This window comes from Canis aureus, chromosome 3 (assembly GCF_053574225.1).
Source record: "Canis aureus isolate CA01 chromosome 3, VMU_Caureus_v.1.0, whole genome shotgun sequence".
Classification (NCBI taxonomy): domain Eukaryota; kingdom Metazoa; phylum Chordata; class Mammalia; order Carnivora; family Canidae; genus Canis; species Canis aureus.
In genome coordinates this window covers 12,298,849-12,326,568 of record NC_135613.1, presented here as the reverse complement: position 1 = coordinate 12,326,568, position 27,720 = coordinate 12,298,849, and the positions used below count along the sequence as shown (strand labels likewise).

General features: G+C 52.5%; 1 protein-coding gene across 1 annotated transcript in view; it reads right to left on the bottom strand.

Moving 5' to 3' along the window:
• The window catches only part of VAC14 (VAC14 component of PIKFYVE complex), a 100,497-nt gene that overhangs the window by 26,250 nt on the left and 46,527 nt on the right, over positions 1-27,720 (bottom strand). Inside the window, exons 13-14 of the mRNA XM_077890073.1 lie at positions 24,926-25,082; positions 12,629-12,761 (exon numbers count right to left, since the gene is read on the bottom strand). Coding sequence (XP_077746199.1) covers positions 12,629-12,761; positions 24,926-25,082 — 290 coding nt within the window. The remainder of the gene's footprint in view (positions 1-12,628; positions 12,762-24,925; positions 25,083-27,720) is intronic.

Here is a 27,720-nt window from a genome sequence, read left to right as displayed (position 1 = left end):
TCACAGGTTCCTGGGTCTGGTGAAGCTATGGGGTAACTCCCTAACACAAGCCCAAACCTGAGGACCCCCCACCCCCACCCCATTTCCTCCAGAGCTCAAATCACAACACCAGGGCACACATTTCTTGGTCACTTGTCACCTGTCTGCCTATGTCCACTACACTGTCCCCTTGGTGAAGGGAGGAATACGCTGTCTCGCATGTGTGCAAGGCTGGAGGGGGGGGCCTGGCACGGTGCAGGCGCTCTAGGAACACTCACGGAAAGGACTTCGTGGGGAGTGAATCTTTGACCCTTACGCCCAGCTGGGCTAGCTTGAGCTCGTCCCTCTAATGGTGGCCCAGATCCATCTGAGGCCCTGTCCGCTCAGTGTGTGGGCTGCGCTTGGGCCTACCAAGCCCAGGCTATGGCACGATGGCAGCACGTGGAAACAGTTACTGGAAAAACCAGAGTCTCAGTTCCTCATGTGTGAAAGAATTCAGTTGACTCTTAAGGTCTCTTCTGGCCACGCTGAACTGAGCCTAGAATTTGACGGAGACTCTCCTGGTCTCTCTTCAATCAGGGCCTGGAGCCACCATTCTGGGAGCACGCACCACGTGGCCCTGCTGGCAGGTGGTGGGCCTGTGTCTAAACAACAAGGCCACATCCAGCCACACAGCACACAATCTATAGTCTGGTGGGGTGCAGGGTTCAAAAGGAAGGAAGCCACAGAGACAGGATCAGCTGGAGGCTGAATTCCATTCTCTGCCTGCCCTTGTGGTGGTCTCTGGGAAGGTCACAAGTTGCTGGTCACTACACAGCTCCACCCCTGGACAGATGGAGGATTTGGCTGCTGGGAGAGTGGAGGGGATATGTCCTCTTTCTGCTGTCCCCCAGTAGGCCCTGGTTCACATCCTCCTTCAGTCCACATTTGGACCTAGACCACAGCATGGACACTGGTTGAGTCTCCCTCCCCTACCAGCAGCCTCGGGTTCTGGTTCCCATGAAGAACTGCTTTTCCTCCTGCATCTGCAGGTGGGCACAAGGTCCTGTCCTGGACAATCAGGGCACAGGCATTCTCCGGCCACAGTGACAGGCCCAGGAGAGCCAAGCCCAGCACCGCTGCTGAAGGCTGGGGCGCCAAGGGGCAGGAGATAGCCAAGAGCTGTGGGTGGCCATCCTGCCACAGGATTTGCTGACAGAAGAGGAAGAGGAGCCAGCTGTGGAGGGGAGAAGGCAAGACCAAGTCCTGAGGACACGAGGATGGCTCTTGGTACACATGAACCAATCCTTGTCCCTGGCTGCACCCCACCTTTCTGTTTTTCAACAGAGAGCCAGTCTTCTGTCACGTGCAGTCCAGAGTCATGACTGGGCAGCACTGCACAGGGCAGGGTCAGGGCAAGGGCAGAGGAAGAGAGAATGGCGGGCTCATGTGTTGGGTTGTTCAATGGCTTGCTCCCTTACTCTTCCTTAGAAAACAATAAACAGTAGAGTCAAGCCCAGAACACGGAGGGAGACGTGTGTGCCGCATTGGAGCGAATGAGCAGCTGAAAAGGGGGCGGGTGGGTGTCAGGCCTGGCTTGGCGGCCAGCGACCACCCACGCCCCAGGTCTCCGGGCTCCTGCCTGCACAGAGAAAGGGTAGATGCGACTCATCACAATTACTGTCACAGTTGCTGCTGGTACTTACTGCACGGTTGCCAGGTGCCAGACACACTTCTAAACACTTTGTTACGTCATCAAATCCTCCCGAGGATTAGTAGGAGATAACGATGCTCTGCATCTTCCTTTTCCACATTAGAGAACTACTCAGGAAAGCAGATGCGCGGGCCCCCGGTGGCTGTGGCTGGTCAGCAAATCCTTCCCTTTCTCATGGGCACAGTGGCTCCTTTCCTCTGGAGAGCTGTTGCTTCCTATTCCATGCGGATTCTGTTGGGGCTGTCGCTTGTAGCACCCGACCACTGCTGCCCCACCGAGGTGGGCATGTGACCCTGCATGAGCCAATGAGACCTTCTTCCCCTCAGCCTACCCTGTAGGGACATGGTGGCCACATCTCTGCTACTTGAAGAAACCAAGACAACACGGCCGATCTCAAACAAGGGCCAAGAAGGGAGATGGCACCTCAGGGAAACGCCGAGTTCCCGGATTTTGCTGCTTTCCGCCTCTGTCTGGTCATGCTGGCTAGTCAAACTCCCTTGCTCATTTTGGTACCTGTGACCTGGGTTTCTGCCCCCTATCGCTCTGAGTGCCGACCAATACTGCTAGATTAGTGGTTCTCAACTCCAGGCTGCAGCCCACTGCTGGCCTGGCTGCACCAGAAGCCCCTGGGATTCGGCCGGGTGGGGGGATGGAGGGAGACTACGACTTTTTGCTTTGACAAAGTACAAGCAGGCTGGACTGGGTGGCCTCCAAGACCCTGTCCAGAGCTAAGAAATGATACCTTTGGGTATTAGGTGGATTATTTTCCAGCTCACTGAGAATGCTTAAGAAACATCAACCAGAAATAGGCAGCTTTATGGTTAGTTTTCATGGGCTCCTAATCCTCTGAAAAAGCACTACAAAACGTAAAAAATGCTGAAGAAAAATGGATCACCTGAACTACATTAAAAATTAGTAACTTCTATTTAACAAGAGATACCATTAAGAGAATGATGAAGCATGCCACAGTGTAGGAGAAGATAACTATAGTATACACATCCGAGAAAGACTTGGATCTAGAATATATAAAAAAACTTTCACAAATCAATAAGCATCAAAAACCCAATGCAGAAATAACCTGAAGAGGCTCATCACAAAAGAGAGTATCCAAAAGGCCAGTAAGCAAAGAGGAGTTCTCCTTAGGCTTCAGCGAAACACAAATTAAAGCCACACGGTGATACCACCACCACACACCTGCCAGAATGGTTAAAAGCAAAGAATAATGACACCAGGCGCTGGTGAGGATGTGAGCCACTGGAGCTCTCATACATGGCTGGGGGCGTGGACACTGATGCAGCCACCTCAGAAATGTCTGAACTGCACGATTCTATTTATATAAAGTTCAAAACCAGGCAAAACAAACCCTATAGCGATAGAGGTCAGGGTAGCAGCTTCTCTGGGGAGGAGGAGAGGGGTCATAACTGGAAGGAAGGAGACACAAAAGGGACCTCTGGGTGCCGGAAATGCTCTACTTCCTGATAGAGTGCTCGTTATGTGGGAGTAGACAATTAGTGAAAAATAAGTGAGCGGTAGTACCCTTATGATTTGTGCATGTTTAGATAGTATGTTGTTCTTCAGTGAAAAATCTACATTGACAAAGGCATCACAGGCACCCAGGCTGCATGGGAGGGAGGGAGGGCTGCTGCACTGCCCTGGTCAGGAGAAGGGAAGAAGACAGATCTGGGGCACTGATGCAGAGTGGTACATGCTTGAGAAAGGAAGAGGGTTGTGCCAGAGAGATGCCAGAACAAGCAGTAAACAAGTCAGAGCTCCTGGGCATGGTCTTCTTTGAAGCCACATGAAGGCCATTCTTCCCTCACGGGGAGGGAAATGCAGACGGCAGTCTAGGGCACAGGGGTCCACCCCATGGCATGTGTCTACTGACCACAAGGCTGAGGGTGAAGTGCAAGTGGGAGCGTCATTATGGACTAAGGCAGCAGCAATCTGGGGGTGCACAATAAAGAGGTTGAGATGTCCCCACATTCAGGAAACTCGTCCTATGTGAGAGCTGGAGCCCCCTCTGAGGAAATGGAGAGCATTTTCCCACAGAACACCAAGCACATGGGAAAGCAGCCTCCGAGAGGAAAGAGAGACAAGGCTCAAAATAAACAGCATGGGATGCTTGGCGGCAGGGGACTGGAAAGAAATGAGGGAAGACTCTGGAGGCACCTGAAATCCATCTCAGCTCAGCTTCAGAGAGAGGCCGACACAGAAGGTGCAAGCAACTGTGATGAGGCAGAGGCAGCACAAATAATCTGGGATAAGGAGGGGGTGAGACAAGTCCTCCTGAGCAAGTCAAAACAGAGATTTAGACCAAGAAAGATACTCATTGTCCAAGTGCCAGGCAGTTCCAATGAGATTATGTCATCTAAATATAGACCGGAAGTAGGCCACGATAATGGACGGCAGGAGGCCGAGGCCCAGAAGGAAGACAGGAAAGGACACCTAGACTCAGCGTTTCACTTCTGTATGGGAGGCGGTAGCTAGCAGGATGAGCGCCCTCATAGAGGAGGCGGCTGCGGCCACATCAGGATGGGTCTTGGTGGGGATTTTCTGTGGGTTAACGACCCTGGGTGAAAGGGAGACGCCACAAGAGAGCACAGCTTAATTTTCATGAGGGCTGAGGAAAAGCAGAGTCCAGAGTGAAAACTGGGCAGTTTTCCCAAAGGGCCTCCACCACCCAATCTGTAAGATAGCCAAGATACTCAGCTATGGGGTCTCTGGACCACTGTACAGCAGCCCCCTGGAGTAGGGAGCATGGAACATGTCCCAGGACTTGGGCTGAGGGCGTTCCTGGAAGGTGAAACTGCAAACTTTTAAAGGAAGTTCCATTATCCACTTTGGATCCCAAGAGCCTCTTCGGTGGGCCATCACAGCCTGGGTTACAAAGTGCCTTTCCCTGTGGATCGTAGGGACTTCACATGGGTTTGTGCTTGCCTCCTGAGGCTGAATTCTGCACAAAGGTTCTCCCAGGTGAGGGTCCTCATCATATATGCTGAGACAGGAACCCTCCTTCTATGTGGAAGGAGAGGCTGGTCTGAATGGCCTTTCAGAAACTGCACATGATAGAGACCTCCTCTATATTTTTCGGAAGACAGGGGCATGGTGTGTGTGTGTGTTCTTCATGGCTACCTGCTAAAGGAAAATGCTGTGGGGAGAGAGGGAAAAACCCACACAGGGGCACCCCAGAAAACCTGAGCTAAAATGACACCATGATAAAAGAAAGAACTTCCTAAGAAGCACTCTACGATGGGTGAACGGGACACACTCTAGAACTGCTGTTCTAGGAGTTCAGAAGCACCTTTAAAACCAAGGACACCTTTTGTCTGTTCTGGCACAGATGCAGCCCTACCCCAAGGAGGCAGGAGGATGGAAGCGGTTTCTAGGGGCCAATTCCTGTCACTGTTTTGTTGAGATATTATATTATGATACTCATCAGCTACTTGCTAATTAAGTAAGCTGTCTGACTTACCAAGGTCAAAACTTTGTTAGTTTCTTGGCATCCTTAGGTAAAGTATAAACAGATTCAGAGAGTACTGTCCAGTCCATCTGGAAAACCTCTCAAACTTCAGAAGGAAATTCATTATCAAGTTCTCAGCCACTGGCAACAGTTCCTGACAGTCACCCCCGCCCCGCAGGCTGCCTGAGCTACGGGCTGGGGAGCTGATGCTTCTTAGGTGTGGAGACTACAAGAAAGTGCCTTTAATCTGCAGCTGGAAAGAACTCTGCAGCTGCCAGCACCTGCACGACGGGGAGTCCAAGGGATGGCGTGTGATGGGCACAGATGAGCTTCCTGCCGGTCCACCCCTGAGTGCTCATCCCCTCCAGGAGCCTCGAGGTGCGTGGGGGACGGCTGGCTCCGTGGCAGGAGGGCTGCTTGGGTCACCCTTAACACCACCCCCCAACAAGTTCATCTGTGACCTCTAACCTCCCACAAGCTCTGCTAAAGTGAGCGGACCCTTGGCCTTCTTCCAGGCCTCAGTCATGGGGATCCATGAGGAGCCCTGAAACACGGAGATGCTTTCTTCTGAAGCTTCTCAGACCTCAGCGCCTACTGAGCCAGGCTCCCTCTGGCCAGCACTTCCTCTCCTCCTCCCTCCCCCAGTAGGACCTAATTAATCCCAGCCTTGCCTAACAAGGCCCACCACATGTGGTTCCCATTTTCCAGAAGGAAATACGCCCTTCTTACAGGGAGCGCCAGTGTGTGTGACAGTGGGCCCTACAGGGACAGCGTGGAGACTGCCCGGAGGATGCAGAGCAAAGCCACTGGCCCGCCTCCAGGTCTTCAGTCCTCCCGGGCACTTTTGGGTCACAGATGGTCTTGTGAGGTGCTGGGATGTGGCACCTCTCCATGGGCTAGGAGACTACAGAAACAGATCAGGTTGGGCTCTCTGGGCTGCCGGAATTTTGCCCTTCCCAAGGACATCTTTGTATTTTACTTTTGAGGGCAGACTCTTCTCTCACTCTTGCCTGGCCTGTCAGATCATCCCTGCCAGTCACGTTTTCTCAGCATTGTTTCCAGTTAGATCAAAGCCAAGAGCTGGTTGTGCAAAACAGCTCCTGCCACACACTCCCTTTGCTGTCCTGCATCTCCACAAAAGCACCCCAGCCCCCTGGTCTCTGGGGAAAGGATGACTGTGGAAACCTTCAGAAGATTCATACAGGACTGGGCAGACTTAAAGTCAGCAAGAAGAGAAGCTTCTGAGAGGTTAGAAATTCCTTGGAAGAATTCCTCCAACCCTGTTCAATGTCCCTTCTCTTTTCCCTCAGCTGGGGACCCAATCAATATGGCTTCAAACTAATAAAAGATCCAAACCCACCTGTATTCTGGGTAGGTGCATCAGGGTCCCTTCCAGCATACATACAGACTTTGGTTGGCACATGTTCGTCAAGGAAATTGATTTGTATTTGGAGCCAAAGAACACATCCCATTAAAGGGGAGCATGAAAGAAAGCGAGTAGGGCCTCTTAGAAGTTCTCTCCTGAGGGTTGGGGGCCAGAGGTAGTTTTCTAAAATGCCATTCGAACCAGGGATCTGGGTCTTGCCACTTAACTTGGATTCATCTTGCATTAGCATCAGCATAGTGGACTTTGGGGGGCCTGGCTAGTGCCCCCCTGGCATGTCAAGTGGCACATATGAACAATGTAAGAGGGGTACACGATGCCAATGAGCTCCAGAGGCTGGAAAGGTCTGGGAGGATGCAGAGTGAGAAGGGGAGCTGAGTGTGGGAGGGTCAGCCAGAGTGGGCTGCCCTAGCCACAGTGGTGACACAGCTGGCCCCAGCCGACGGCCTGTCTCACAGGTGGACCACATGAGGACAGCAAAGTGGAATTTCCCCATTATGGCATGAAATAGAGTTTCTTCTCTTGAGGCCCTCCCCCTGATGCAATTAAATACAACTCCAGTTTCTAGTGGCTTCCTAGGCCCTAGCTCCCCTGCCCCACCACCTACCTCAGCAGCCAATCGAACTCCTCCTTCCTCCCCCACCAAACACAGGGCTTTTATGCAAACCTGGGGCGGGGGGAGGGATGCAGTGGGGGGTGAGTAGGGCAAGGGCAGGAGGATTAGGGGTACACTTTAGGGACTGTGAGCATCTGCTGAGTTGGAAAGGCTGCGATGCCCTTGTGTATTAGAGGTGAGGGGGCACCAGAATGAACCAGAAACCTTATCTCAGGGCTTCTCTGGGCTCGGGTCTCATGGAAGAAGACCCACGCCTGGCCCCTGCTCTCCCACTTGGGCTCCCAGCCCATCCTCTTCAAACACTCTCAGCTTAGGGGCACCCATGTCCTCGGGATGGGTGCTCAGGGCCTCATCCGCCATCAGCTGGGCTGGTTGGGGTTGGAGCCTTCGAGTTCACAGCAGGCACTTGTTAAAAAGAAAGCATTCTCTCTCTGGCAAGTCCTCTCTGCGAGGCAGCAGGGAGGAAGAGGAGGGGGGGAAGCACAGTTGGTTAAGCCAAAGGACGGCTGGCCAGAGGGCCATCTTGGCGGGCAGAGTGGAGCGTCCTGAGACTCACTCACTTCCCAGCACAGAAGCAGGCCTTGTAAGGATCACAGCTGTTGGATCACGCTGCAGTTCATATCAGTTTATCAAACAGGCTGCGTTTTCTCCCTCCTCTCCCTTTCTACTGAGTATAAGTGGCCTGGTTCATGGGAAAACAAGCCCTGCGCTTGTTCTGCTGCATTGGCATGGAGGGTGGGAAGAGGCTGGAGGAGGGAAATGTACACCAACACCTACTTGGGACAGAGTTGTTTTAATGGGGCTGGGGCCGGGCTGCTGGTGGGAGCCCGTGGTGCCGGGGCTGTAGGCCGGGCGCGCCCAGGCCAGCTCTCGGCACGGAAGGTTTAATTATTTCATCCTCTCTGGAGTCTGGTTTCCCGTCCTCACAGACCACCATGGGAGGCAGAGGCCATGTCATGAGGCGGAACAAGAACTCTCCTTTGTCAAGCTGTGCCGAGCGCGACGGTGCGCATGGTCTTACGTAACCCTCTCTGCAAAACGACGACGAGGCAGGCACGACTATAGTAACAGCCAGCCAAACGGCCAAAACTGGAGGAATTGGGATTCGAACCCAAGTCTCTTTGACTCCAGAAGTTCCAATCTTAATCTGCATCCTGCAGACCTGCGGCAGGCCCATCTGCCCCATTTCCATGGAGTCCAAGAAAGGGGGAGAAGAGTGGGTAGGGCTGGGGGGTATCTGAGCCCCTCTGGTGCCTCTACCCCACGACCCCTTCCTCCCCATGTGGGCACAGCCTCAACTGCAGCTAAGAGAGGGCCTGGGCCAGAGTACATCTCAGCAAGGCTAGATGAGATGAGGCTTTGGAGCTACCCACTCCCCAAAATACACATGCGACTAAACTGTTATGTCCACTAGATAACAAGGCCACACAGACACAGAGGAGGTCCGACCTGCCCAGGGGCCTGGTGGGAGTTCGGGGGCCCTATTCCCACCCCCCCACGGAGGTGCAGCCTGGGAAAGCTGCGTGGGGGAGAGGAAACACTCCAGGGTCCTGAGGGAAATCATGCATCTTCCTCAACGCCAAGACGCCCACCAGATGTTTGTCTTTAACTCCGGCCGCTTTTGTCCTCTGGACGGCAACCACTCCTGCTCCCTGAGCTAAACGCACTACTGAAGAAACAGTGGCTTTTCACTCTTCGCCAGAGGAATCTCTTTCTCTCTCTGCGGAACACCTGAGGGGGGGGTTAAATCGCTCTGTGTTTCTGATCAGCAGTCTGCACGGACCATTATTATGCTTCTCTTTAAAGCCATCAGCAAAAAATAAGGAAATGAAACGAGAAGCAGACAGGCGGGCTGATACTCCCGACGGCTGGTTCCCAGCAAACTTCACTGAGGGGCCTCACCCCCCCTGTCTGATCACAGGAAGGAGGAGGAGAGCACATCTTCAAGGCCTCCTCCATGTCTGTCACTGTGTTGTGTGCCCCAGGAGCCTAGGCTGGTGGGCTGGGACCGCAACCAGGCTGGTCAGCAGTGGCCTGGCACGCTGGCTTAACAGGCAGCCAGCCCGTAGAGCCAGTGCTGCCCAGAGGAAGCAGGTGCTGCTGCTGCTTCCAGGTGGATGGCAGGCTGGACAAATGACGCAGATGACTGGGAGGGACAAGTGTGAGGGGCCCAGCCACAAGGTTCATTCCATCCCAGCCCACTGGGTTCCTGTGCCAGTGCCAAAGGCCAGGAGACCGCTGGTGTGTGGTATAGCAGTGAGGCACAGCCTGGAGGTCAGGTTTGCTGCCTGAGGTCCCACTGTGGTCCCTGAGGGATATGAGCCCCAGAACAGGGAGTGATCGCCAGAATCTAAATCCCCAGAAGGATGAGGGAAGACCCCACAGGCCCAGAGGACCCTTGGACCCTCTGAAGAGCTGGGCTCCAGGTGGTCCTGGGCCACATGCTGTGCAGGGCCCCTCAAGGCATCTGGCCTCTGCAATCTCACAGAAAGGATAAAGCAGTGGGTGAGGAATTAGCAGTGGGCAAGGGTCTGCGCTCGGCTCCCAGCACACCTGGCAGGCATGTGGCTTTGTCTCATTTCCCTTCTACAAAATGAGGATTCTGGTCAGCCCAAGACACCGAGAAGACATGAGACAAAGCAAGTAAAGTCTCACTACTTTGGAGGCTGTAATGGGAACACAGCAGTGGCCACTGGGCCACTGGCTTCACGGAGCCCTTGGGTCCCTGAGGGGGTGCAGAGAACACCCACGCATGCCCCTGATGCCCACACTTCTGCTTGACGCAGACTGGGGATGCTGTTGACCGCTCTGAGCTCTCTCTCCCCAGGCCCCTGATGGGGCATGTGACGCTGCTGGAGGATGGAAAAACCCATTATGGTCCAGTTCTCCAGAGGGGAACTAGTTGTAAATGCCTTCTTCAAAGGCCTCTCTCTCCACTGGATCCCAAAAGGCTTCCAGGCAAGGAGGGCTCATCAAGAGAAGTGACACGTCTGCAATTTGGAAAACCATATAAACTGCCACTCATGTGGGGACAGACCACTGCTCTCCTGGTGGTGGTGGGGGGTCTCCTATACCACTTCTAATCCCCACTCTAGTCCCAATGACTGTCCAACTTGGTGGGAAGTAAAATTAGAAATCTTCCTCGTCTGGCCAATCAGGGTTAAGAATCCATTTCTGTCCCTGTGTAACTGCAGTTCTCACCTGGGATGATTTTGCTCCCCAGGGGGCATCTGGCAATGCTGGAAAACATTTCTGACAGTCCCAGCGGGGAGGGCAGGGGGTGCTCCTGACATCAGTGGGTGGGGGCCAGGGGTGCTGTTCCCCCGGGACGGGCACATGCGATGGTCCCACCCACCAAGGACTACCCAGCCCCAATGCCAACAGTGTTGAGCTTGAGAACTCCCGCTCTATGTGACCCCAGAAATGCAAGAGGGCCGTGACAGCCTCTTACCATCACAGGGACCCCTTGTGGTGGTCTGGACCATTAGAAGCCCGTTCCTCCCAAGGGGCAAAAACTCGGTGGTCCTATTTGTCCTTCTGGCCAGGCAGATCTGTCTCCTCCTACAACTCAGTCCTTTGGTCTATGCCCTCAACTCCACCCTCAGCTCTGGAGCTAGAGCCCTGGCAGGCAGTGGTAGATGAAGGGGCCAGGGGCTGCTCACTCCATTTCTTTCCTTCGGTTCGCCTTTATGGCTGGGCAGGTTCCTGGCATGGCTCCTGGCAGACCCCTGTGGGCCTCATCTCCCCTCACTGTCTCCTGCCACTCCCTTTTGCTTCTTCCCACCTCTTGGACCCTTTTTCTCAGCCTCTGTTCTTGCTTTCCTCTTCTTTTACACACTGGAGCTCCCTAGGGCTCTGCTTCAGGCCCCTCCTCTTCCGCCTCTGCCCCTATTACCACTGACTGTTCTTATTCCCTAAGAATGAAAGCTCCACAAGGACAGAGCCATCAAGAGCTGTTCTTGGCAGAGTCAGTACTCAGTAATACTATCTGCTGAATGAATGAGACATAAATGAAGGAAGAACTATGCTATCCTTTTCCACATTTGTAACTAGGGCATATGTCCCTCTTTTGAGGGTCCAGGATAGCAACCTGCTTCTTCATCTCTCCTTTGATGTCACCAGAGCAAACTGAAACTGAAACTCAAAACTCCGCCCTCCCTCCTCTTCTAGAGCTCCCATCGCAGGGACTGCCACCACCATCCACCCCGTGCTCACACCAGAGTCCTGGGTGTCATTCCAACAGCTTGTCTTCTCAGGCCCTCAGGTAATCGATCATTAATCAATGATACTTCTTACAAATTATCCAATACTGCTGCTTCTTTCCATCCCCCTACCAAGCAGCCACCACCTCCCACTTGGACAACAGCCTCCCAACTGGTCTCCCACACATCCACTTTGCTCTTTCCACCCACCCCTTCTTCTCAGCAGCACAGTAATCTTTAAAAATCTTGTCTCACTGTCCCCCGCATCCAAGCCCTTTCAGTGGCTCCCCCCGGCCTCTGGGTGAGGCCTCCACCCTTGGTGTGGCCAGCAAAGGTGGGTCTCTCTCCCCTTTACCCTCTGAATCACAGCAAGATGAACTCTCCATGTTCTTTGCTAACTGTACAGGCTGGACCCTCTGCCAGCAATCCTCCTTCAACCCCTAGAGCCCGCAGATAGCCTTGGGAATCCTCCCAACTCCATGGGCCACACTGGTCTAGTCAGCTCCCCAAGCACCCCGGCCAGCTTTGGTACCCCAACACATTAGAAGTGCTTATTTCACACATCGGGCAGTGACTAACAGTCATTAACTAATAGTCACCCTCAGTGACTAACGGGCAGCCAGGGCTGAGAACTACTGCCATAGAGCATTAGAGGCCACTCAGACTATTTGCCAAAACTCTTCTGCCTGGCTTTACTGGGGAGCCTGAAGAAATCTGTGCCCCATCTAGATTTTGGTGACCTGAGGGGCACTCTTCAGTGACCCCGGCTCCATGGAGCTAAGGAGGAGGCAAAGGGCCAGACCTGGCCATACTGCTGGTGATGGGAGTTCTAGAGGCCAATAGGGGATGGGGCCCTGGGACTGACTGTCCGGGCCAGGCTCACATGACTCAAGATTCCAGCTCTGCCAGAGCAACTGTTACCACCAACTCTGGCCAAACCCTGTGCTGGCTGGGCACCTGAGCACAGCGCCGTTTCGTGTTCCATCTGGCTCACCTACTTTCTTCCCCAAAGACTCCAACAAGGGCGTGCTGAGAGGACATTTAACCTCAAGGGAAAACAGTGTCTCGACAAACAAAAAATTTACTCATTCGTTTGAGAAACGGAGACATAGACCTCTCTGGTGTTGGCAGCACCAGCAACCTAGTGTGAAGGGGGGTTCGGTTTCTTTAAGAATAAATGCAAAGGAAAAAGAGGGGAGAGAAGTGGAAGAGAAAATGGTTGCTTGGACCCCTTGCACTGTGTAAAGTGAAAAAGCGTGGCTGTGTGAGGAAGAGAAGGTGCGCCGCGCCTGACCTGATGATGAAAGCGCCTCTGGCCTCCAGGAGCTTGCGTTCACTGCTGAACCTCTTGAGAAGGTTGATCATGAACTTATAAAAGTAGGAGTTCATGGTGGGGGTGGAAGGAGAACATTCTAAGCCTTTGGTACCTGCAGAGAAAGGGACAGAGCTGAGACTTAGTCCATGGTCACAGGGTGTTGGGACCCCAAAGAACATACACAATTATAAATGCCAGAAAGGTGGTGGCGGCGGGTCTGTGTATAACAAGGTGAGAGAAAAATCTTCAATTCTGGGCCTCAGGTCAATGGCAAAAAAAGCCAAACTATACAAGTACGTACAAGCAAATACAACTGCTTACTGCACAAATACCCACGAACCCATCCAACTCTCCAGCCATCCCCCTATTACTTAGTGAACGCCTCCTATCTGTGAGACCCGCTGCTATGTGCTATGAATTTTTTATAAAACAAACCTGGACCTAGTATCCCAGTAAATAAAGTACACTTGGGCTTCATTTTGGCTGGTTAAGAACAGATGACAAGTCAAAGAGAAGTGAGGGGTGAACACCACCTTGACAGTCAACAACACACACTCTTTTCCCAGCGGTGCTCAAGGACAGGGCAACTGTGCACACACCTGCTAGATTAAAGACAGCTCACACTGACGAAATGGTACCAAGGGCTTTAAGCTTCACTCAATGTTTTAAAATCAGACATTCTTCTTCTTTAGGCAAAGGTGCTCTTTTATTATTTTTTAAGCTTTTATTTATTTATTCATGAGACACACAGAGGCAGAGACAGAGGCAGAGGGAGAAGTAGGCTCCCTGCAGGGAGCCTGATAAAGGACTCAATCCAGGACCCCAGGATCACGCCCTAGGACAGGACCACTGAGCCACCCAGGTGTCCCAAAGGTGCTCTTTTAGACTAGTACTCTAAAGACTTTGAAAGCCCAGAGTTGGCTTTAGAACCAGAAGCACTTTCAGGGTGTCCCCTGATATGCACCCCAGCTGAAAATACCCTGAGGGCCAGATACAGTCTCCCTCCTAAGCTCACCCCAGCACGTGCTCCCCTCTGCAAGATACCGGCTACGGAGGTGACAAGAGCAGGCTGTCAGAATGCTTGGTTGATCCCCGTGCGATCTCCTAGTCTTTTCCTCGTCACACAAGCTGACCTCAATAGCACTGCTGGAAAGAGGAATCCTTACTCCCTCTGCCTAAGGCACTAATAGGGCATTAACACACACACACCAGCTTAAAATATAATTCACATATAAAGTTCACCTTTTTAAACTGTATAATTCAGTGGCTTCTAGTATATTCATAAAATTGTGCATTGGGGGACCTGGATGGCTCAGTGTTTGAGCACCTACCTTTGGCTCTGGTCATGATCCCAGGGTCCTGGGATCGAGTCCTGCATCAGGCTCCCTGTAGGGAGCCTCTCATGAAAAAATAAATAAAAATCTTTTTAAAATTGTTCATTGATCACCACTAATTCCAGAACAGACCCAGTAAGAAACCTTGTAAGCATTAGCTGCCACTCCCCATTCTTTCCTCCACCAGCTCCTGTCAATCATTAATCTATTTTCTGTCTGTGGATTTGCGTATTCTGGAAGTTTTGTGTTAACGTGGCTTCTTTCACCTAGCATATTTTCAAGGTTCATTTATTTCATCTATGTTGTAGTATGTATCCATTCTGTATGCATTTTTGTGGTTGAATAATACTCCACTGTATGGATATACCATATTTTATCCATGTATCAGTCGCTGGATGTTTGGTTGTTTCCACTTTTTTGGCTATTAAGAATAATGCTGCAGGGTGCCTGGCTGGCTCAGTCAGTAGAGCACGTGACTTTTAATCTTGGGGTGGTGAGTCTGAGCTCCATGCTGGGTGTAGAGCTTACTTAATTAAAAGAAAAAAAAAGAATAATGCTGCTATGAACATTCATATGTAAGTTTTTGTGTGAACATGTTTTCATTTCTTTTGGCTATATACCCAGAAGTGCAATTTCTGAATCAGATGGTTATTCTATGTGCAGCTTTTGAGCAACTGCCAGATTGTTTTACATGATGGTTACGCCATTTTACATTCCCATCAGCAGTGTATGAGATTCCAATTTTTGCATGTTCTTGCCAACACTTGTTATTACTTGTCTTTTGATTAGAGCCATTCTTGTGAATGGGAAGTGGTATCTCATTGTGGGTTTGATTTCCATTTTCCTGATGACTAATGACATCTTTTTATGTGCTTACTGGCTATCTGTAGATCTTTGGATAAACGACTATTCAAGTCCTTTGCCCATTTTAAGATTGGGTCATTTGCCTTTTTATTGCTGAGTTTTAAGAGTCTTCCTAGATACAAGTCTCTTATCAAATATATGATTTGCAGATATTTTCCCCCATTCTTTGGGTTGTTTTTACTTTCCTGATGGTGTCTTCCTTTGAAGCACAGAATTTTAAATTCTCATAAAGTCCAATTTATCCATATATTTTTGGTTGCTTGTGCTTTTGGTGCCTTATCTAAGAAACTATTACCTATTCCAAGGTCATAAAGACTTCCTGATACACTTCCTTCTAAGAGCTGTGTTTTTTTTTCTTTTTCTTTAAATTTAGCTCTTATATTTAGGTCTTTGATCTATTTTATTTATTTTTTGTTTTTTTTTTTGATCTATTTTAATTTTTGTTTATGGTATAAGGAAGGAGTCTAAATTCTTTTGCATGTGGATAGATATCTAATTGTCCCACCATAACATGATATCTGCTTTCTTTTCACTTTATAGATGCTTTGTTTTTTATTACTTTTACAAGAAGTTTTTTAAACATTATTTATTTATTTAAGTAATCTCTATCCTCAACGTGGGGCTCAAATTCATGACCCTGAAGTCAAGAGCCAGCCAGGTGTCTTGATGCTTTATTTTCTACATTGTATTTTTTTCTAGCTTTGCTGAGATAACATTGATATATAACATTATGTATACAATGTGTTGATTTCATACATGGACATATTGCAAAATGATTACCACAGTGCTGTGGAGTCAGCCAATACCTCCGTCACCTCACATAATTATCATTTGTTTTTCTATGGTGAGAACATTTATGATGTACTCTCTCAGCAACTTCCAAGTATAATCTATAGTATCATTAACTGTAATCACCGTCCTGTATGTTAGATGCCCAGAACTTATCAAACTCTAACTGGAAGTTTGTACCCTCTGACCAGCATCTCCCCAACATGGTATCTTAATAGGCAACCAAGAGCTACAACTTACCAGGGGCTGAACTATGTGCTATACATGTTTAAAACCTTCATGCATAGTATCTAATATAATCCTCAAAATAATCCTTGAAAATATGTGCTATTACTATTCTCATCATATGCATGGAGAAGCTGTGGATTATCCAAAGTCACAGAGCTGATGAGTGGTGGTGTCTGAGTCCATGCAGCTGGTCTCAGAGCCCACATTCTCAGCAGCTCCAGCATGCTGCCCATTACCCGGGCACTGGTGCTTGGGGAGGTTTGGGGTTAGCAGGTTAGCAGGTGGTATGTTCCTAAACAAGAGGCAGAAGACTGAAATTAAGGTCTTGCCAAGACTGAGGACAGATAGTGACACTGTCAGACACTGTGGGGGAAGTACTTGGCTGCAGCCCTCTGGGAACACAGGGCGGACACTGGGGAAAGCACAGCGGCCCACACAGACATTGCTTTCCAGGCTGGCCTCTCTCTCTGGCCCTAAAGCCCCAACTTCTGCCCCAGACCAGGGAGAGGGTGGTCACACACCTGCAAAAAACAGGTAACCAAGGGGTGCCTGGGTGAGGTTGAACGTCTGTCTGCCTTCAGCTCAGGTCACAGTGCCACGGTCCTGGGATCAAGCCCTGCATCAGGCTTGCTGCTCAGCGGGGAGTCTGCTTCTCTCACTCTGAGCACATACTAGCTTTCTTTCTCTCTCTCAAATAAATAAAATCTTAAAAACCAAACTAAACCAAACCAGAGAACTAAACTCGGCTGTGGGAGGGGCTATTCGTTCCTAGAAGCATCAGGTCCAAGCACACAACACGAATGTTCAGAACCATCCACGGTACTAGAAGCAAGGCCTATAGAGGAACCCCACTAGCTGACTCCGTTAGATGTCAGTGGCCAAAAGCAGCGGTAAAACCCTCCTTTCAGGAGCTTTTTTGCTTAGCTCAGACTTCTCTGATGTCCTTGCAAGGTCCTTGGGGGGGGGGGGGGGCTGGGAATGGGAAAAGGTGCCTTTCTGCTTTGTTTTTCCCAGCTGTGCATTATTCTATGAGGATTCCTTACCAGGAGCCATACCTTCAAATTACTGTTCTTTCTCCTGAGAACCTCCTAGACAGCCCCTGTGAACTGAACTTCTTGATGTTTGCAGTGCGTTTTTCTGGGTCCCTGCCCAGAACAGCCTGGCCTGGGAGGTCCTGAGTGGCTCTGGAATGGCAAACAGTCTCTGCTCCCTGGCCCAGAGGGGCTGTTTGCAGAATCAAGTGTCACATTCTTACAGATCGAGTTACCCGGGCCCAGCTGGGGCTGATCTCTGAAGAGGTGGCTGCAGATACAGCTGCTAAAGCCCCTCCTCCCTGTCCCCACACTGCCCCTGTGGTGGCCTGGCTGTACACCACCAACACTGGTGGTGGTGTGGACTGGAACCTTCTCTGGGACACTCATCTGTGATGGCTCCTGAGTCCCTGTCCCCTTCTCGCCAACCTACATCATTTCCAGGCTGAGGGCCATTTAGGTTCCAAAGTATTCCAAAGGACAAAGAGACCCAAATAGGGAGTGACCATAAAGAAATCTTCCACGATGTGGGGCCACAGTCTCCATTCTCTGGGGGCTGGGTTATCTCAGGCAGGTGGAAACATCGAGCACAGTGTTTAAGAGCAAAGCTGGGGAGTCCATCAGATCTGGTTCAGATCAGATATTTACCTATTATTGGCTGTGCAACTTTGGGCAAGTCTCAAAGTTGGCTCTCTCTTTGGGCCAGGGAGCAGAGACTGTTTGCCATTCCAGAGCCCTAAGCCTCAATTTCTTTCCCTGTAAGGTAGGGCCAATTAGAACCTCTATTCTTTCATTAAAAAATTTTTTTTTTCATTAAGTAATCTTTATGCCCAAGGTGGGGCTCAAACTCACGAGATCAAGAGTCCTGTGCTCCACAGACTGAGCCAGCTAGGCAGCCCCAAAAAGAGTCCCTTTAAATGAGACAAAAAATTTAATGCCCTGGGCCTGAGGCCTGCCACACAGTTCATTTCAGTGAATTGGGGCCGCTGCTGTTAGCAAACGTGTCGGAACTCTGAGCACTGCAAGGGGCAGACTGTTCCCATCTCTCAGTGTTGGAATACATGACTGAGGGCTGGGGGACAGTCTGGAAAGTCTGAGTGAAGAGATTTCAGACCTGGGACAACTTTACAGTCAGTGCCTTGCTGGGAGGCAGGGAGGCTGCAAGGGGAAGACTGAATCACCTGTAACTCCCCTGAGTGCCAGCCCAGCATTTGGGGAGGGAGCTGTGCCCACCTCTCGGCTGACAGCTGGCCCAAGATGGTGGAAGAGAAGGCTTGGGGCTGTTCTGAAGACAGCCTGGTCTTCTTAGCCATAGCCCCCTCTGGGCCACAGGATTAAGTCTCAATGTCCGGCCCCCATGGCAACCCCTGGAGCTGAGGCCCCTAGTGGGAGGGAGGAGGAGGGCAGAATGACATCTGGGAGAAGCCATGGCAAATGACTCACATTCTCACAGTGCAATGGTTGCTGGGAAAGCTTTCATAGCTCAGCCCTCCCAGCGCTCCTGTTTAAAGACTACAAAGAGCAGGAGGCTGGGTACAGAGTAGGGGCCGGGCCCCTGCCGGAGAGCCAGAGCCGGCTTATGGGAGTGTCAGGGAGTTACTGGGGCCTGCAGCTGTTGGGCAGAGACTTTTGTCCCTCAGGCTCCCACCCACCAGAATGGGCTCTCTTCGAGGAGGAGCCTCTGCAGGACTGGCCTGGGAGCTTGGAAAGCTCACTGCAAGGCCAGCCCGACTGTATAGAGATGACAGGTCTGGGCAGGAGAGGCAACCCTTCCCAGGTGGGCTGGTCGAGGACAGGGCCAGCTTGGTGCTCACCATGCACAAGGTGAGGGCCTCCTCGGTCTCTCCTAGCCTCCTGTTCCCACTGGTTCCTCAGCCACTTTTCTGACTGACCAGCCCCCGCAGGCCCAGCTGGCTTAAGACAGAACCTGAGAGATGCTCTTGGGCAGAGCTGCAGGCTCAGAAGGGAGATGAGGTGGAGAGACAAGTAAACTCACGCCAGGAAGTGTTACTACATGGAATGACAGGCCTCTCTCAGCTGAACTAATTTCTGCCCAACCGCAGCCCACTCTTCCCCGTGGAGGGTACACAGTGCCTCATTGGCTACTGCTGCCTGCCTTTGGCTCTTGCTCACCTCACCCTCGACAGCAGGGCAGGGAATTGGCCTCTTTTCTCAATAGCTCTGCTAAGAGCCAGCTCTGCTTGTGGGGCCCTGGGCTAGGTGCTGCTGGCCCTTTAGGAAGGGGGCAGAGCCTGGCCAGAAGCCCAGCACCCAGTTCCCGGCAGGCCATCCAACACTGTGTCCTGAGGAGGTGCTGGGATGCCAGGGCCAGGAGGCTTTTGCTTGGGTGGCACTGCCAACAGCCTTCCAGGCCCACCAAAGAGAGGTCTGAGGTGTTCTGGCTGGGGCCCAGGAAGTGGGGTAGTTGGGAACCACCTGGCCTTGGGTCTCAATAGAGTCATACTCTTCAAGGGGACAGGAGAATGGGGTTTCCATTCCCTGATCCTGCCTAAGACCAGCCCCTCGGCTGAATGCCGCCTGCTTTGCATTTCTGATTTGGAGAAGTTTGGAGAAGTGGGCTCTGGCAGGAAGTTCACGTGACTGCTGGCTAGCCCAGGGGCAGACAGATGCTGTCGGGAGCGCTCTGTGTACAAAAGCAGGCTGGTGGGGTGGGCGGCCAGGGAGCCAGCCGTGCAGATGTTGCTAAGTGAAACCTGATGTGGCGACATGAGAATCTGCAGAACGTCTCACAAACAACCTTCCCTGGGATGTTTTAGATTGAGTTTTGTGGCTATGACGTGAAGGAGCCTCACATGTCAGGATAAAAATAGCTCTGGCCTCAATAGGCAAAGCAAGCTACAGTTCAACAAAACCAGATGTGAAGGCCTCCGTGGCCCAGCTCAGACCCGGCGTGGTCCCTGCTCAGCTCCCCACCCTCTTGCTCCTGTCTCCCCCGTGGGTTGGGGCCCATGTGCTCGGCCAGCCCCTCGGATGGGCATCTGGCTCTGCCACCCAGAGAATGTGGAGGAAAAGGCTGGGGGACCGGGGCAGATCCAGGCCCCTGGCTGACTGGCAAGGCAGGGTTGAGGAAGTGACACCTTCTCTGGGGCTGGTTCCTGTGTGTGAAGCTCACAGAGAAACAGAGCCTAGCACAGTGCCTGGTACAGGGATTGCACTGAGGAGGGGCTGTGTGACTGGGAGGCTAGCACAGAACCCAGGGACACAGGTAGGGAAGGGGCAGCTTCCCCTACTGGATCAAGGGGCCAGAGGGAGGCCAAGGACTCTGGTGCAGCGGGGTCTCGGGAGACATGGAGTCTGCTGAATCGGAGAGCCCAGACCTCACAGCCGCAGGGAAAAAAGAGTGGTGAAGATGTAGCAACGGCACCCTTGGGACTTGATCCAAGAGGCAGTCATTTTCTTTGCTGCGAGCCGGCCCAGCTGAGGCTGGGGAGCCCTCCACCCCGGGCAGTGACCCAAATCCAGGAGGCTTTCCAGCTGCCTGCCTCAGAGAAAGAGATAAGCTAATGGGCCACAGCAGGGCCCAGAAGGAGCTTCCAGCTGACAGGGCAGTAGAGAGGGGCTGCGTCAGGGAAGGCTGCTGCTGAGAGGGGCCGGGCCAAGAGCAGCACTGGAGAGACACAGGAGGCAGGAGCCTCAGGGCCATCGCTGAGACCGGGCCTGGGATGCAGAGGGCTACTGGCTCTCTACCTGGGGACAAGCAAAGACCTGGGTGGTGGTGCTGACACAGCACTGATGATGGGGTGGCCAGCTCTGGTGCCCCTTCTCTCCATCGTTGTAATGACTCTGAAATTACCCCGACTGGACGCCTGACTCTGGGCATCCAGGGATGAATACAGCCTAGACCCTTCTGACCCTGGCACCCATGTTGTCTGAAAGAGTATGTAGGAAGAAGGCCTTTTAAGATTCCAAGAGCAATGGAGAAGGCTTTTGGGGCTAGGAAGTAGGTCTGGTGTGGCTGGAAGAAGTGGAGGCACCAGAAGGCATGAGTTGCTGAGGTGGACAAGGCCAAAACAGGGTCCCTGATGTCACTATGCAGAGAAGGGAGATCTTCAAGGGTATGCCAGGCTGGGGCTGTGGCCCGCCACCCCAAAGGAGAAGCCTGGACTGCTGGCCTGGCCACCACTGCTCGGCTCCCCCTCCTTGGGTGGTGGAAGCTTCCAGTCCTGGGCAAGTGCTTTTGTCCTCTAAGCATGGGGTAAAGAGAGCAGACTTTCAGGCTGGGCTCCTGGGTCAGCACCAGCACCTACTGCACTCTTGTGTCAGGTAAGAATGACAATAGCGCTTCCTCTCACAGTTGTTGTGAGGAGTCGAGGGGTTACCCCACAGTGAGGTTCAGTAGGCCGACACATGGGAAGTACTCAGAACAGCCTCTGGTCCTAACAAGCTCAATGTATTATAGTTGCTGGTACTACTGGGAAAAATGCCCAGGGAGGGCTTCCTGGGTTTCTTCTAGAACTTGTTTGTGAATATGGCCACACCAGCCTGGGTGATAAGGAACGGAATGGAATCAGAACATTTAATTTCTGCCCCTGCTTTTAGAGCTGGGATCAAACTCCACCTTGGACCAGAGAACCCCGCAGGGCACTCTGACATGAGTAGTCCTCCACCAAGAATGCACCCCCTTGGCTAGAAGGGAAAGAAAGGGAAGACTGGGTTTTGGGGGCAAACATCAGTCCTGCAGTGACCTCTGACCCCAGATGCCACAGTGCTGCAGTTCCTGGCCAAGGCTGTTCCCTCTCCTGCGGTAGGAACATCCAGGCCCCAGGAGGGCCAGGCACGTCTCAACTGAGGGACTGATCCCAGAGGCCTCCTGCTTCTGCTGAGCCTTCTGTTGGGCTCAGGATCAGGCCCCTCAGGTCTGCTCGAAGGGGGCTCATCATCTGTTCTTCCCAGATCCTAGGAGGCCTCAGCCAGCATCCCCAAGTGGAGATAGGAAGAGAATACACGAAAGCCACTCAGTTAAAGGCGACCTGAGTGGTTTTCGTTTCATTTCTCCAAATCACAATTGGGAGACTGCAAAATGTTGGATCCCTCCACTGGCTTCCCTCAGGGCTGCCCACTCAGGCAGCTCCCCTCTGGAATGCCCCAGAAATGGCCCTCTTCCTGGCCCGCAACTCTGTGAAGATCAACAACAAAGTGGGGGGGTGGAAAAAGCAAGACCATCGCCTCTGCCCACACGCTCCACGCTGGAGAGAGATGTTCGCACTAGACCAGGTGGGAGGAACATCCCGCGTGGGTAACTTGCCCGTGGGCCCTGGGCCTACGGCTATGGTGTATTTAGGCCCACATGGGCAGCTTCCCAACCCTCGCATTAAATCTGCACCATTTGAGTTTATAGATCTAGCGAGCAGGCAGGACATTTGGTTCCTGACAAATGTGCTGATTTTGTCTTTGCTAGATTCCCTGCTTCCTTGGCTTTCCAGAAAGACCCTTTCCTGTGGGGGTGGGGGGTGCTCTGTCCTAAAGGGACAGTACCGCACCCTGCGAGTTCTCAGAGCTGTGCCCTGGAAAGCCAGAGGGAAGTAAAATCCAAACAGGAAGAGGGTCTGGCCTTGCAGCCTCTGTCCACGTGCATGGCCAGATGGTAAAAGACAGAATGACCCTCTTACATGCCTGAGAAGCACTGGGAGAAAAAGCAGCCCACAGATGAATGACACTTCCTGCATGCTTTCTGACCTAAATAGCCACCCCCAACATCCTTGGTGCCGGGCCAGTGCCCTCCCCAAGGCAGCTGAAGCAAGAGAGGGGACAGGGCCCAGCTCTGGTTTTCTGTGCTCTTCTCTTACTGGTTTGAACTTGACCTTTTAAACATCATGGACCCATCTGAAAAATTTGGTGCCAGCTGTGGACACACATGCATGTGTGGTTCCCACACACTCTGCAGCAAACATGTGAGTCTCAGGCTCAGGGCACGTGGCCCATGGTGCTGCGTATCCTTGAAGAAAGAAATGTTATTAACTGTAGGCACTTCCTCAGTGTTCTGTCCAGGATGGAATTTTTTCTCATCTGGCATATTTCGTTGTTTTTCTATGAATTCAGGGTGAGTCCCTGGCTGGTATGAGCCACTCTGACAGGCATGGTGAGTTGGGGCAAATCTTCACCATCTCAGCCTCGCTAGTGGCTCACTCACCTTGGCAGGGCAAGGAGCCAGGGTTCAGAGCACTGTGTCCTCTGAGACTCCCCTCAGCTCTTGCTCCTCAGGGGCTGAGAGTGCCCCTCATGGAGCTTCCTGTCTGGGCCTTCCCAGGGCACACACCCTGCCCTCTCCAGCAGCCCTGGGCCCCAAGCCATTTGCCAGGTCCATCCGTCCACTAATGAATAAGCATTTCAGTCATCAACTTCCTGAATCCCAGAGAAAGAAAAAAAACATGTTAGAGACAGAGGGACAGATCCTGGAGAGTCCTAGAGACGGAGGTCTCCTTTCCCTGCTTGAGGCTGTGCTGCCTCAGGTTTGGCTTCTCCTACTCTGAGGAGGAGAGAAGATTCCAGACAAGTGTTTCCTGGGGAGGGAGTCTGAAGGCTGGCTCCAACCCACAGGATGCCGTCCCCTGGCTCTACCCCTCTTGCAGTCACTTCTCACCCTCACCCCCCAGTTGCTGCACCTCCCTGCCTCAGTGAGACCCCACCCCCACACTGTGGCCTGGCGCCCACACTCAACCTCTGGCGTTCTTGCCATCCGCCCCAGGGGCTTCAGGTTGACTCCCCAAGTGCTGACGTGGAACACAGGATGGAAAATGGAATCCTGGGCTATGGGACAGAGGGTGGGGACCTACCTCCCCAAGGGTCCAGGGTCAGGATATGGGAGCCTCCCAACCATGGCCTCTGACTGCCCAGAGGAAACTGGGCTCATGGGCAAGGAAGCCACTACATCCTGGGGAAACAAGAGAAGGAAACTAAGCTGCCACCAGAGCCCCTCACTCTTTCCTTGCTTTGGGTAGAAATAGACGGACACTTGGGACCAGTCACAGGCAGAGAATATGCAGGAGTGGTGACCTGAAGCCTGGGGTCCTATGTGGTACCCCACTGCAGGAGCTGGGGGAGCCCTTGACTTCACATGTCACCAGGGACACGTCTCCAATACGAGGGCCTTCTGTGACTTAGCCTGGCAGCCTTGGGGTGCAGCCAGGCCTGCAGGGCTCTGGTGGCTCCAGCGAGCAGGCGTTCTCAGGGCCAGGTACCAGAGTGCCTCTGGGGGTGTAGCCTGCTAGAGTGGCAGGAGGGAAGCTGCAAGGTCCTCAATCTATTTGACATTTGGCTTCTGCATCAAAGGAGGAGCCATCTAGGACCTTGTAACTGGATGTCAAGAACCACTCAGGGGACAAAGAGATACCTCCAGGCAAACACCCAAGATTAACTGGGGACTTTCCTATAAACTTGCATCCTTGGCATTTCCTGGGATCACGTCACTGGAGAGAACTGGCGTTTGCCTGGGAGGGAGGAGCTGGGAGTTGCACTGGCCCAGGGAGAAGAGCCACCTGCTGTTTGAAGGACTCTGAGGGGCGAGCCCCAGGAACACCATGGCCACCTTTATGTCCAAGGACTGCCCGGAAACATCCTGTTTGAATTATCCCCTCTCTTGCCTGGGCTGCCTGCCATGTTGTTTGCTATTTTTAGCTCCCCCTATGAGGAAGGAAATGGCTGCCTGGTCTTCCACCTGTGCGACCCAAGGCTCCAAAGCCCCCAGATTCCTGACTGGGGAGATGCTGCCCCAGCGAAAGAGACAATCAGCTGACTCAGATGGTTTTATATTTAGCCGGTGGCTCAAAAGTATGAAGGGTGCAGGAAGATGAGGAAAAGAGGATGTGAGGGAGGTACAAGGGGGTGGGGAGGCAGCAGGAGGGCGAGGTCTGTCTGTCTCTCAGAGAGCAGAAGAAATTTCTGACTGCTCATATCCTAGCAGAGCTCTGGCGCTCAAGCGGGGCAGCTCAAAGGAGTGCTCGGTCTAGGACAAGACTGAGCACTAGCATTCCCCGGGTCCCTGAGGCTGTAACCAGAAGGGGACTACTTACCAGGAGTATTCAGTAGGTTGGCTCTGCCAGGGGTGGGCACCTGAAGCTCTGAGTGGCTGACCCGGAAGTCAGGGCCATCAAGGGGGCCTGGGTCATCCGTCTGGCCTGCAGGGGAGGAGGCAATTTCTGCCAATACCTCTAGATCCTTCAGGATAACCTGGGGGAGAAAAGCAGAGGATGAAGGACAGGAACCTCTGGAGAGCTGTGGTCAGAGACAGAGAGCTGCCTCCAGGGGGAGGGTGGGGAGAGGTCCGCAGAGGGTGACAGGCTGGTAAGAGCTACCAAGACTATGGCTGTAACAGTACTCAGAAAGTTCTGTAAAAGACACGATTGAAAAGAACACAGACAGGCAGAAGATGGGGGCAAGTGGAGGAAAGAAGCTGGAGTCTGAGGCATGAGAGTCAGCTTTCGTATGGTCACTCCTCTCTGGGCCCCTAAGCAGGGACTTGAGAGGTCTCCAGAGGATGTGAGACTCAGGCATCAGGGTGCGGTCTGTGAGGTGTGTGTCCCAGGATTCCTGGGCTGCCCATGCCCTGAGGTTAACCTGTGCGAGGGACCAATAGTGCCCTCTAGGCTGGTTTGCTGGCCACAGTTCAGCCCACCACCGGGCCATGTAACAGATTCTTTTTTTTTAAAGATTTTATTTATTTATTCATGAAAGACAGAGAGAGAGAGGCAGAGACACAGGCAGAGGGAGAAGCAGGCTCCATGCCGGAGGCCCGATGTAGGACTCAATCCCCGGTCTCCAGGATCACGGCCTGAGCCAAAGGCAGGCACCAAACCGCTGATCCACCCAGGGATCCCCGTAACAGATTCTTCTAGAGGTGACACCAGGCTACTCCTACATTCAGAACATGATTCTACGCTCCAAGATGAGGGACTTCCTAACTTCTGGACACACTGTTCAATTCTCCACCGCCTCCTTGATGTTCATATGTAGGCCTGATCCCTGCCCACTAAGTTCTTCCAAGGAAGACATGGAATTGAGCATGAGGAACAGCTGAGTGTTAGCCCCAATCAGTGCTGTGTGTCAGAAGGTTCCCCAGAGCTGCCTCCGTACCCTCCATATCCTGTCCGCCATGCACAGGCATCTCCTCTTGCCCTTCATCTGACATTCATAGCCAGCAGGGCGCTGCCTCAGCAGGGCAGGGTGTGTGTGTGTGTGTGTGTGTGTGTGTGTGCGTGTGCGTGCCTGCATAGCACACCTGTCCCAGCTCTATCAGCAAGGCTCCCGCCACACTGCAGGTAGGGCTGCCTGCCCCTCCCCCACATTCATCTCTGCTCTGTGCCTGTCCTAGCACAGCTGTGCCAGCAGGACTGTCCACAGCACTCAGCAGATACCTGTGAGCATGGATGGGTGACTGTCTCTGAACCCAGGCTGAGAATTACTATGGCAATCGTGGGCTTTGGTTCTGGACTTGTGGCAGTGACACAGAGCATCCCCACGGGGAGTGGGCTGTGTGCGCCATGACAGACCAGCTAGCTGGAATATGGTGACAATAGTCAAGATAAGGCTATTCCAGGGCTTTCTATGAGATGGTGAAAATGTTTTGGAGTTAGATAATAGTGATGGCCACACCACCTCATAAATATACTAGAAAACCACTGAACCATATATTTTAAAAGGGCAAATTTTATCTGAAAAAAAAAAAAAAAAAAGGATAAAGCTACTCCTCAAAGCTTCAAAGTGGTTCCTGTCTCAGTGCCACCAGTGCGTCCTCCTGCCCAGCCCCAGTTGTCACTTCTGGTATCCTCTCTGCCAGCCCTGGCTCTCCAGACCTCTCCCAGCAACACAGTGTGCTCAGCACTCAACTGTTCCACAAGCCGGTGGTTTTGTTTTGCTTCCTGTCCTGCCACACTCCAGCCTCCCCCAGGCTGGACACAGCGCGCGTGCGTGCACGCACGCGCGCGCACACACACACACACACACACACACACACACACACACCTCCCACCTGTGTCCTTTCCTTCATTCCTTCTCGGCTCTCAGCACTGCCTGAGCCTCCACTGTGCCAGCCACTGTGTGGGTGCTGGGCTGCAGGTGAGTCCAACATGCCTCTGCCCACGGCCTGGCAGGGAGACCCATACTCGCCTGCCCTTACAAGCATAGATACGTAAAATTTTGGAACATTCTGACTGCTAGGCCTGCAGGGGATGTATCCATGCTGGCTGAAGATCGTGGCTGCTAAGCAGCCCTAGACAGATGGCAGGAATGAGCACTGCCATGCCGAGGCCAAGAGCTGAGGGCCGGAACAGGTCTAGGCCCAGAAGCAGAGAGGCCCAGGCCATCTGCTCCCCAGGAAGCTCTCTACTTCAACAGTGGCAAGAAGAGGACACAGGGACAGGGTGGGATGGGGGAAAAGAGCTAGACAGGCAACAGTGTCGTGCTACCTGACAGAGTGGCCCGAGCACGGGCCACACACTCAAGATCCTCAAGTGTCCAAGCAAGTCACTGTCTAAAGGGCAGGGAGGTGAAGGGAGACCTGGGAGTCCGGTGGGGGAATGGCTCACTCAAATTAAACAGTGAGGCAAGAAGCAAGCCAACTGTGCCCTAAGAAGGTAAACAGTCACCACAGGTACACTTCCACCCCTAGCGTTTACCCAAGAAGGCCAAAAATGTGTTCACACAGGACACGTTACATAGAAATGTTCACAGCCTCAGCGATCATCATGGCTAGAAAAGGGAAACGACCCCCAAGGTTCTGATACCAATTCTGACGTGTTTTCTTCTGATACGGGCTGACCATCTTACAGTTCAACTCAATTCTGACCACTGACCTGGAGGTAGCGCCAGG